This window comes from Taeniopygia guttata, chromosome 5 (genome assembly GCF_048771995.1).
Source record: "Taeniopygia guttata chromosome 5, bTaeGut7.mat, whole genome shotgun sequence".
NCBI classification, from domain to species: Eukaryota; Metazoa; Chordata; class Aves; order Passeriformes; family Estrildidae; genus Taeniopygia; species Taeniopygia guttata.
Window position 1 is genome coordinate 26,022,054 of NC_133030.1, and position 12,466 is coordinate 26,034,519.

The following is a 12,466-nucleotide window of genomic DNA, read 5'->3' on the forward strand; positions in this document are numbered from 1 at the left end:
TGTGTTTAGATTTCTTAAAGCCAGAAATCTTATGTAGGGTAGAGATTTCTCACTGTGTTCTCACCAATAATTTTGTTCTTGTTGAGTCATCTACAAAGCAAATGTAAGAAATCTAATCACTTTACAGGGTGTGCAGCAGATCAGAGTTATTTCCAAGTATGCGTGTCATGAAACCCCAACACTGTAGGCTGGAACCTTTACAAATCACTTTGCTGTTAGGTAATTAATATATTTATAGATTCTTTTGTGCTTAAATAGAAGAGTGATGATAATAGCATTCAAAGACTGAAAACATGCCTCTTTGCTGCTTTGTTTGTAGAATCATAGGGAAAAGAGCCATCTAGTCAGTAGTGGAGTGGGTACCAGAACTGACCTGTCTCCCCACTGTGCAGCAGCCTGGCCACCTTTCCAGGTGTTTTGTCCTGCATGCCCAGCCTGATGTGTACAGTAACTCTCCTGCTATTATTTAGGAAACACTGCACCAATGCACACCCTGCCCTGCTGTGTTATTTACAGAAGTGCAGTACAGTATCAAAAGGTGTGCAGCTGGTAACAGGCAGCCCGCTGTAGGACACTACAGTACACAGTCCCATATTCTACAAAGCACTATATTTTAAAAGAACTATTGCACCAGATTTGAAAAAACCTCAATTACAAGCATGCAGGAACGTTCCACTCCCAGGGGAAATTTCCCACACTTTTAAAAGGGAAGGAAAGTATGCAGAAGACTAAAATAGGAGGTAAGTCAAGGCTTTTCTAGGCTCATTGAAAACTAAAATTGTTTTCATCAGAAAACAGTGGGGGGGGGGGGGAAAGAAAAAGAAATTGAAAAAAATGTAATTTTGGTTTTTATATAATGAAGAAAAGCAAAATTCAGTCTTTACTAAATTCTAAAAGTGTTTGTAGCTGATATTTTAACTGATGCTTAAGAAGGTTCAAATCCTTGCAAAACAATGCAAGAAGCATGAATTGCGTTATGACTAAAGACTAAAGGCCATCAGATTAAATCCTTGCAGATATAACTCCACTAAGGTTAACTAAATTATGCAGTCTGAAGACATGCTACAAAAATAGAGATTTTATAAAAATAATAGATGGCATTATTAATAATATACCATTTACATGAACTAAAGCTCTTGTTTGAACATGAATATAAGCTCTTCCTTTCAAAACATTTTCATGCCATGTTCCTTTCATTTTTATAAAGCAGAACTAAAAGTTCAAAGCTAATTATAACTGTTGTTGTGTTGTTTGGAAGAGTTCTTGTGTCAGCCAGAGGAGTAGGGCCATAGACAATTTCCCACAGAGGTGACTGATAAAATTAGATGTGATAAAATGACTAGTATTTTATAAAAATGTAGTTATACAGTGGTGAGTCAATAGAAAGATGACAAAATAATGCACAAAAAACCATGCAGTGTATGAATCAGAATGTTAATTGCTGGTATTTTTACGTATGAAAATAGCTCGTGGCAATTAGCAAATGATAACAGGTTTCATTAAGACAAAAAGAATGAGCATGACATGAAAAACTTGATTCAAAATAAAGATGAAGAAATATAAATAAATAAATAAAACAGGTTAAAGAAAATAGTAAAACAAGTTACTTTACTAAAACCTAATCTTGAGTGAGATAAAGATACTCATGGATCAAAATCATGATACATTGCTTGTTTACAGTTTCCTCTCTGCTGTGGTACTTCGATTGCATATGAATTAAAACATCATTTGGTTTACACTTGTTCAGCCTATATATTAATAACGTCATTAATTCTCCTTATAAGCTTCCTAAGGGTTTCTTGACACATGGAGAAAATATTTTAATCTACATCTTGAAAATAATTAGAAAACTAATTGTTGTAGAGTGTCATGTAGGCAAGTGCAACTTTAATGCTGAAGTAAACTTCTGAATACAAAAAATTGATATCATTTTAGCTGGAATGGAATTACAAGGGTCACGATAGGAATGTGAATTCCTTTCCACTAAAGCCTTGATCAGTCAAAACAGAAGGACTAAGGATGAACCATTAATTCCTTGTGGTGTATTAGGGCACAGGCTACTGCACAAAGTGTTGTGGAAGGACAGATCCTGATCCTCTGTAACAACTGTCCTAAGCAGCTGTTAGGACAAAATTAATAATTCTAGATGAAAGTGCATGGCAAATTAATGTAGACAGCTAGATATGTAAGAATATATTCCATGCTGTCTTGTCATAGACCAAAACATTCACTTATGAAAAAATCAGAGTTCAATATGGGGAAAAAGAAAGAGGAAGACAGAAAGTGAGGTGATTTTCCTATCCATTCCACTTTATTTCATGACATTGTGGAGGAGATGTGACATCTCAGTGAGACACAGAACTTGATAAACTCAAAGACAATTCCACGACTTCTCTGTGTAAAGTGTTGTAATTTATAACTTGCATGGGCAGATGGGAGAGAAAGGAGACAGCTGCTGGAGCCACAACAGCTGACTACACCAGATATGCCACAACTGCAAAACAGATTTTAGTGAGCCCTCTCTCTTTTTTTTTAGTTTCTGCATTTACCAAGAAGCCAAAGACAACAGAGGTGACAGCCGGAAACACAGCTGTGTTTGAAGCAGAGACAGAAAAATCTGGCATCAAGGTGAAATGGCAGCGAGCTGGCACAGAAATTACTGAAAGTGAAAAATATGTCATCAAGACAGAAGGCAACAAGCATTCACTGACAATCAATAATGTAGGAAAAGAAGATGATGTGACATATGCTGTAATAGCTGGAAGTTCCAAGGTCAAATTTGAACTCAAGGTCAAGGAACCAGGTACATAATTTCCTATGCAATTCTGGTTTAATCAGTATTTCCAGTCCCACATGCAACCTTCACAGATAAAGCCCATGGAAATTAGCTTATTATAACATTGTAAAATTTCTCTACCAGTAACACATCTGTTTTGCCCAATTATTTGAAGCTGCTAATTCATATTAAGCTGAGGAATACATTTCCAGTGGCTAAAACACCTCTTTCCAGATGTCAGAAGTCCACAGAGAAGAGATCATAGGGGAAATGTCAATGTACACCTTTAGAATTCTGTCAAGATTTTACACTTAACTACTGAAAAGCAAAGCAAAGCTAATCTAACTCTCACCCTGACCTCAACTAAGATGCCTAGTCTTAGGACTGAAATTTTCTTATAATAATTTAATTTAAATACAAACTTGTAACAATTGACAAGTTTTACTGTAATGTTTCTAGAAGCTCATACATTCCCCAAATCTCCTGCTACCAAAAATGCGTATTTCAAGAAGGGTTTGAATATGAAAAGTAACCTTTGTATTATGTGTGTATCTCCCATTATTACTACCTTTGAACACATTAAAAGACCAGTTACATGGAAGTTTCAAAAACTTTCCCAGGCTTTTCCTGGGAATAAATTTAAAGTGTCAAATTCCCTGGAATTTTCTCGTGAAAAAGCATCTGAAGATGCTTAGCATAGATGAAATCACTCATTTTTTGATACATTTTGACCTTCCAGATCCCTTTTCCCCCTCTGAAATTGTATCCATTTACCACTTCTGGTATTTGACTTTTTGGTTTTCAACTTGGTGAAAAGCCTCAAACTCACATTGTTTATGTCACTTCCTTTTCTTTGCTATCCCTGTTTGTTCTAGCAACATGATGAGACCTTTTGAGACCTTCTGGTCAGCTGAAAAGAAATGGAGGAGTGTTTAACATGATTCAAGATGTCCTGTTCCATATGCAAAGACAGGACATGACAGATTATGTGTAAAGGGAAATCCTGGTATGGATTAGAACAACTTGACTGCTCTCAGAGCATGCAGAAATATGGTCCTGCTGACTAGCTCATCCTGAAAGCAAACTGGTCCATATTGTCCTCATTATATTTTTCTCATTGTCTTTCAGGTTAGTTCCATGTAGAGGCTGCTATAGGCAGAAAACTTGCAAATAATGCTATGGAGCATAGTGGAGTAGAGTATGTAATGTTACAGAGTAACTGGATTGCCCGTTATTATTTGGAAGTGGCTCCATTACCTACAGAGAAAAAATATCTTGCTGCAACTGATCTATTTCAAGAAATTCTACCTCCCTCCATCTGCTCCAGTTGCTCACTCCTACTCCATTTTCAGACAATTCTGTCTTCTCCATTGTGCCAAATGCATTTGCCTAAATTTGTCTCTGAGATCATGGTTTAATTGAGAGGATACAAACTTCCATAAGCCAGGGGAAGATATTACAGATGGATTTTTAAAATACTTTGTCTATATTGTTTACTAGCAGTGTCTAGAGCTTTTTCCAAGTTGCACACAACAATAGCCTTTAGAACATTACATTCCAGCAGCATTGTTAAACAAAATCTCATTAATAAGAAAACTGTTTACAAATACAATAATTACATCATTTTTTCATTACCTTTTCTGTTCAGAAACTGACAGTAGTTACTTTCATTTACTGACATTTGCAACAACTAATAGCATTATTCATCACCTGACAAGTTTCTACACATCAAGACTACAGAATTTTAAAAAGCAGGCATCAGTTCTTTCTGAGCTCAGCAAAAGAAAAAGCCTCATCATCCGGCTTCAGTGGGCCCCTTCTGCTTTCAGCACATCCTTAAGCTCTAGGAAACAACAGCTAATTTCTCTGCATTTCCTAAAATATATTAAAGGCTGTTCTTTTGCAAAATTTCTTCAAAAAGAAAGAGGAAATAGACTTTCTCTAATCTTGGCTTACATTCATTTCCAGAAAAGAGTGAGACAGTCACCCCTGCAGAAACTGTTCCAGCCCCAGCTGCCTCAGAGTCACCTGCTCCACCAGCAGAAAGCAGCCAAAACACAGAAGGTAATAGAAAATTAACATTGACATCAAGTCTGGTTTATTAGCAGAAGGGAAGAATATTCACAGGAACTCCTTAGTGTGAGATAAAGACAGTAAATGAAAGCAGATCATAAACAATAAGAATCTCAGAGGCAGAATAAATCTACTGACAAGTTTTTAAATTAATTAACTAGCTCACTATATAGTTTGATGCAAAAAAATCTAAATAGTAATTATGATGTTTATTTCAGTTTCATCTGCTGAAACACAACCAGAAGAACCTCTGGACCCCATTGGACTCTTTGTGGCACGACCACAGGATGGAGAAGTTACTGTTGGTGAGTGCATGTTAGTCAAGTGAAGTTTGTGCACTGTACCTGTTGCTTGACTATTACTTCTCCAAGTACAGGGTGATAGCAGTGATACAACACATAAACATAACTGATAATCTTACTTTAATCTACTTCTCCTGCAAGGTGGAAATATCACATTCACTGCCAAAGTTGCAGGTGAGAGCCTGCTGAAGAAGCCATCAGTGAAATGGTTCAAAGGAAAGTGGATGGACCTGGGAAGCAAAGTGGGGAAACATCTGCAGCTACATGACAGTTATGATCGAAATACCAAGGTACAATTGGCAGAATAGACTTCTCAGTCTTCTAGGTACTAATCTTTAATCTGAGGAAAATATAAACTAAAATAGGACTGTTTTGATGTTAAGGTACCCAAAGCAACACACAGGGCCATACTTATCCACAGAAGTCTGTGTTTCGACCACAGAGACAAGAGACAATCTTTACATACAGACTCTTGCAATCTTTATCTATGGTGAAATGAAAAAACTTCTGGAGGACTGGGGGAGTAGTTTTGCACTTTCTGCTGCAGGATTCCCTTCATCTTCCTCTCCAAAAACTTGGAGAAAACAATTAGACAGCTATTTAAGCATTGTCTATCTTGGTCTTAATAGGTCAATCATTCTACTATTAGTGCTGGAATTCGTTGCTCTCTTGGATTGTCTAGAATGTTTAGCGTAGCTGAGTAAGACACATTTTTTACCAGAAATTTGTCCAAAGGCACCTGAGCAGGAATACGAGTCTGTACCACGACTTTGTTTCCTCTGTGGTACACGAGCCACTACCACCCTCTCCTGGATGAAAGTGGACAGGCTCGCTCACATTAGCCACTCCTTTTGCTGAATTCTGGCATGTTCTGCATAAGTTCTGGGAAGAGGCTAAAACTGCTTGGTGAAAGCTTTATTCCTGTTTCCAGTGCACATGCAATTAGTGTATGTCCCAGCATAGTTTGCTAATGCACCTTTGTATCCTCAGGAATACCTGTACTGACAGCAGTCTTCAGCTCTTTCTACTGAATTGGGGATTATAGGTAATTTTTTGTTACAGTAATGAGTTGGACACTCGCAAGATTCTTAGTTCTAAAAGGACACAAAGACGTAATTCATCCTTTGTCTATTTCTGTCCATATAGTCCTTCTCTTTCACCATTTCATTTTCTAACTTAATTATTGTATCATTGATGTCTCTTCTAGGTGTACACCTTTGAAATGGAAATCATAGAAGCAAACATGACTTTTGCAGGAGGGTACAGATGTGAGGTGTCTACCAAGGACAAGTTTGATAGCTCTAATTTCAGCCTGACAGTCAATGGTAAGGTGGATTCATTCCATCTATTTTTTTTTATCTTCCTGCCCCTGTATTTTTTTTTCCTGTCCACCAACAATTCTTTCTGGTACATAATGGTTACTTAGATAAGCATAGACCTGAAGTATAGACCTGAAGATCCAGAGAGGAGAATGGGATTGGGATCATTAGAAATACTACTTGGTTGTCACTCTAGTCAGAACTGTGATGCTTTTAAAGAAAGCACACACAAAGAAACAAAACTGCCCACCTTTTCTCTGACTTTATTCTGGTTTCAGATTCATTCTTTCATGATGTTTAATTCCCCTAGAATAGAAGATAAGTTCATTCTTATTTTGGCAAAAGTTCAGTACAAAAAATGGATATTTGAAAAAAATAGATTTAGACGTGTGACACTATTGTCAATTCATTTTTCCTTCCTATATAAAGGAAGATATATAAATTGTCTCTTAAAATTGTTTAAGAGCAGATGACTCATTTTACTTAATGCATGGTGCCACCCTCACAAATGCTATACTGAAAAGTTTATAAAAATTGAAAAGGAAGTATGTTTCAACATCAATTTGCCTTGAGTGTGGAAAACTTTAAGTAAAAGAGTATAGGCATGAGAATAAGAGACCTGAAAGAGCTGGATATTTGGACCATTTCTGGTTTCAGCAATTCTGTTGAAGGGACTGCAACATTAACTTGTATCCAGCTACCAGTGAACCTAATGTAAAGATAAAAATTCATTATGTTACTTGATCAGCAGTGTTAATTTTTATAGTTTCACTAGATAGGAACTCATAAGACTTAGAAGCAGCAACTGAGAACAGTTTTTCTCCTAGCAGCAGCAGCAGCACACCAATTTATACCAATAATATAATAAAATTCTCTCTATACAACATCCTCAATTACGTTTCTGTACCTCTCTACATAGTTCCAGGAATTTACCTGTGCTGTCAGAGGATAGATTATAATTTATTAATAATAACAGTATTCAGTTTATGTCCAGTTATATTCTCATTAGGGTTTAAATACTCTGTGAAGACCCTATTTAAATTAAAATTTTGCAGCAGGAGAATTGACAAGCAAGAGATAAGATCCAGGCTCCAGGTCATTATGAAACATGAGGCAGAAAAAAGTTAACAAAAAAACCACTGGATGTTGAAAGCTAATTAGTGAAGGCTACATGTTTAAAGATGATGCGTTAATCTTTCAGTATGCAATTAATCACAATTAACAATATAAAAATTTATTTCTAAAAATGTCGGCAAAGCAAAGCTTTAGAAATAGCAGTGTATTTTTGCATTTTGTTGACTTGCTTTCCCATTTTCCTTTGTTACTTTTTGTCACATCAGAAGCACCTGTAAGTGGAGACTTGGACATTCGAGCTGCCTTCCGCCGCACGTGAGTATGCACAGAAACCTGTCTAGATCAGGTTGCACATCCTTGTGGAATTCATTACTTTCCCAGATTAAAATAGCAAAAAGCAAAGCTGTTGTACAAACAAACACAAAGATACAGATGTCTACTAAGAAAATATTTCTGCTATTAAAATACTATACAACTCCTGGAAATCACCTAAGAGAGCTTGGACATTGTACTAGCGTAGTAATCAAGCTTGCCTTCAATTAGGCAATCCATAATGTGTACAATTGTAACAAGAACTTCAGCACCTTTTTTCCAGGCCTGTAAAGAGCACTCCAGATATAGACCAATAGAGATGGAAAAGATACTGTGGGGTGTTGGTCTTGACTTTGTCTGGCTTGAGGAATTACATGTACCTTAGTACAAACATTTTCTAAACAAGGAGGGTGGAGTTGGGTGCGAGCTCTGTAAGGAGCATATAACTGATAACATTCCTGCAAGCATTTTGATTGTATCTGTTTTCATGTTCTATATCTATATTAATTGAATGATGACAATGATATTGTGAGTGGTGAAAACTCAGGTAGTCTTAGATATTAAAGACTGGTGTTGAAAAGGCCAGCCTCCCCCCATCTTTAATACTTTCCGAACTGATATCTCTCTTAATGGAATAATGCTCCCTTCTATTAGTAAGATTCACAAAATTGGCTGGATTTTTTTTAGTGTTAGACATTATTATGTGCTCTCTTTTTCCTTCATGTAATAATAAGTAAGTTTCTATTTTAATTTTTATATGTATTTTTGAAAAGTAGACCAAGAATATTCCGACATCTATTTTTCTATAGGACACAAATCATCTGTGGCAACTCTTTGAGTATCTCTCTGAGTCCCATATTTATATGAGAATTTTTCTAACATTTATCCCAAAGAATTAAACAAGGCTAGCAGAATTTATCTACAGTTAAGTCCATCTGTAGGTAGCTCACCAGCCTCACTGTAACACAGTGGCCGCTCAGTGCATAACTGCATTGTGTTATTGCACTGCAGTGAAAGGAGAGTTTCTCTTCTTGTCAGCACAATTAAAAGAATTCTGAATCAGTTCGAAGGGAGTGCAGCGTGAGCAGCTTCAGGCTATTCAAAATGGCAGTTTCTCCTGTAAAAATGAAGCCAGATTTTGAATGGAACTGTTTAAATCTGAAGCTGTGTCTTTGATACCCCCACTCAGGAGCCTAGCAGGAGGGGGGAGACGGATGACTTCAGCCTTTCTCAGGTAGTCACTGACTGTGTCAGCAGACAAACTTAAGTCTTACAATGAACTGTCTCTCTCTGCTTAGGAAAAGAAAAAAACAACCCCACAGAATTAAGGTGAAGCTTAAATTTCAAAGAAATCACTGTTTATAATGTATAGTATTTATACATACGAATAAGAAGTAATGTAAGACAAAAAAAAGAAAAATTAAAAGATAAGAATATAAAAGGATAGATAAAAACAGATAAAGAAAAGAGTAGCTTGGTAGATCAGTGAGAGGCAGATTCATCTAGAGAACATGCATGTGTTTGGCAAGTGGCATCTTCTCACCCTTGTCAGAAGAAAAAAAGTAACTTTAAATTATATGCATGTCTGCCCTCTGAATTACGTGCTTTCCTATCTGCTGAGCACATTTTGGCTAAAATTGTTGTTGCTCACAAAAATGTACCAACACACAACTTAAAAACTGTTGTTTCTTAGCACACTCATCATATTATCATTAAAATTTTCACTCTCTGCGTTTTGCTCCTAATGTTTTCTACTATAGCAAAAACAGGAATTCTGAGATTAGACTTAACTATATGCATGTTAAAGCAATTACTAGTCTTATTCTTCAAAAAGCTAAACCTTGATTGCTGGTCTTTCCTGAAACTTTAACTACCACTTGTGAAACAATAAGGTGAATAGTTATTCTCCCAGCTGTAGATCTGATTTACTGAATATATGATCACAGAAAATCCTTTCCAAATTTCTGATTACAATAGTTATTTTTATGTACATTTTATGCCTGCAAATATGCAAATTCTTGTGAAAGTAAGGCCAAAACCACACTTCTCTGTTTGAGCCTTATGCCCAGGAAATTACCCTTTCCAGTACTGTACTATTCTGAAAGTAACCAAAGATATGAAAACAGCATTTTCTTAGAGAAAAGATCTCTTCTCACAGCATATTTCAAATTACACAGACTCTAAATTGTTGTTTAACCTTATATTGTCCAGCAGCACAAGAAACTTGGCACTTGTTTCTGTTTTATTTTTTAACAGTACCTCTAAAATGCTCATCATTTTTTTGTTTAGGCTGTTTTCTTCTAAAACTTCTTGTTCTTGAAATACTGAGTTTTCCCAACACTTTGATTTACATTCCATAGACAGACTGTTTTTTTCTGAGGCAATTAGGACTGTGTGTGGACAGAAGCAGCATTATGGTCTACAGCTACCACCAGTACAGCTGGAAAGAAAAAATTCTGCCTATGAAACAAGAATTAAATGCAAGGTGTTGCTTCTGGAAGAATATGAATGCTGTGAGATGGAATCACCAGATTCTTGCACTCAAGACAACAGAGATGTTAAAGAGCAGCTGGCCATTGATGATAGTAGACTGGTTGAGATGAAGAAAATACATTTGGGCTTTCTAAATCCCATCTGAATGCAAAGATGACCCTTTTTTTAGGAATTAAATCTAAAGAAGAGATTGTAGTGACTTTATGCTATTTCCAGAGTAGGTCAATATTACAAATGTTCAGAAGCACAGGTAAAACCTACTGGATTCAGAACACCAAAAATAACATTGTTCATTCCATCTGAGTTTACCATATGCAACAGGTGGAACTACACTCAAAAAACTCCTGCCTGGTGCTTCTTGTTTTCTCAGACCATCTCATCACAACATTGCTTGTCATGATGCTTGTTGAGCAAAGGCCTATTGAACCTCATCTCAGGCTGAAAGCCAGATCACAGGATTCCTCCTTCAACTCTCCCAAGCACCAATGATGCTATACCTTTTTTTTCAGTGTAATGAATCCTGGTAACACAATGAACCTCGAGAAACAATTACAGCTGGGATAATACTAAGGGTAAAACCAGTGATTTTAGACTGTGAGGCATTCCACAAATCTTGATTAATACTGTCCCAACTGTAAGCAATATCCACATTACTAAAAGACAGAGGAAAGGGGGAAGCTTCTGCAACACCTATTACGGATGATAATGAATACATTCCAAATCAATATGATGACCAAATTAATAACCTGTAGAATTTCCTGCTCAATCAGCACAGAAAAAAAATATAATTTCATTACATTTATTTTTAAACCTAAATGCAAATTAGTATGAACACAGAGCCTAATTAAGTCACCTTCCATGTCAATGCACATTCTAATTCATTATAAACCCATCTACTACTTCTCTACAAAAATATGTCATCTGTATAATGTTATAGTCTCACAAGCTATTCCCTTTTCCTTCTGAAACTAATTATGGCTTTTCTATACCTGTACAGTACCGAGGGACATGATGATGGGGCAGAGTTTAATTTCAGCTCTCTACTGAAAAAAAGGTGAGTAAAAAAATCCATAGACTTAGAGAAATAAAGCTTCTGTTGAACGACTCTGAAACAACAGAACTGGAATAAGTTCTGTTCACAAACTCAGAATCCTTGTCATTTTCCTAAAGCAGCTCTAAATGGAAAAAGCATGATAGGCAATTATGGTTACTTCCTGAAATACACAGCATTTGCTGCATTTCTGCTCGGTTTATATCGGAGAAAAAATAAAAAGAAAAAAAGAAAAGAAATTATCTTTCCCAAGATAGAAAACTCTTGGATTCAGGTTTCCAGCAGCCTTTTTCATGGGAGCAAGGGCGGGCATTAAAATACCTATTTATAATGCTGCCTTATTAAGAACCAATATTTTTTTATTAGATACCTAAATGTAAACTATTGCACTGTTCAACTATTATATAGATATTCTATTTTGCATAAATATGACAAATATGTTTTACTCTTCCAACTGTAATTGGCATTTCTTTCTGTTACTTTTACTTTCACTTTTTTCCCCCCTGTAATTTCTTCTCTAATTCTCATCTTTCTTTGTTGTATCTGTTTTCATAACCTGTTTACTTATGCTCTTCTCTTTTTACCAAACTGTTAATCTGAATGTTTTGGATTCCACTGTTGCCAACAGAGAGTAAGCTTTCTATTTAATTCTATTATAAATGCATGGGTCAGACTGAATATAAGAACCCTTTGGTTTGGAATAATGCATGCATCTTTGTCGTCTTTACGTGTAGAACATGGAAAAAATAGTGCGAAAGACAATTGTTGTCTGCTAATTTCTGAGACAGAAATTCTTTTAAACAGTTCTAAGGTTAAAATTAAGACAATTTCATACAATCAATGTATTTCTCTGAACATCCTTTGGCTTTTACCATTACTTTCTTTCATACAACCAGTTCTAAAATTTCCTTGAATTTCCAGATTTTCTCAATGACCTGCTGTTTTGTATTCCTGTTGTCACAGTATTTAGAATCAGAAAAATCATTTGCATAATATTGTTGCCTATTTGCTTGCTTCTTTCTGTTCACTGACCCTGGCCACTCAGTTTGTCTTTCCAGCACTTGAA

General features: G+C 36.0%; 1 protein-coding gene across 1 annotated transcript in view; it reads left to right on the forward strand.

The window, feature by feature from the left end:
• MYBPC3 (myosin binding protein C3) overlaps positions 1 to 12,466 on the forward strand; it is a 60,443-nt gene that overhangs the window by 6,296 nt on the left and 41,681 nt on the right. Inside the window, exons 2-9 of the mRNA XM_072929942.1 lie at positions 2,537 to 2,803; positions 4,745 to 4,840; positions 5,068 to 5,154; positions 5,293 to 5,441; positions 6,359 to 6,476; positions 7,811 to 7,859; positions 9,046 to 9,090; positions 11,347 to 11,403. Coding sequence (XP_072786043.1) covers positions 2,537 to 2,803; positions 4,745 to 4,840; positions 5,068 to 5,154; positions 5,293 to 5,441; positions 6,359 to 6,476; positions 7,811 to 7,859; positions 9,046 to 9,090; positions 11,347 to 11,403 — 868 coding nt within the window. The remainder of the gene's footprint in view (positions 1 to 2,536; positions 2,804 to 4,744; positions 4,841 to 5,067; positions 5,155 to 5,292; positions 5,442 to 6,358; positions 6,477 to 7,810; positions 7,860 to 9,045; positions 9,091 to 11,346; positions 11,404 to 12,466) is intronic.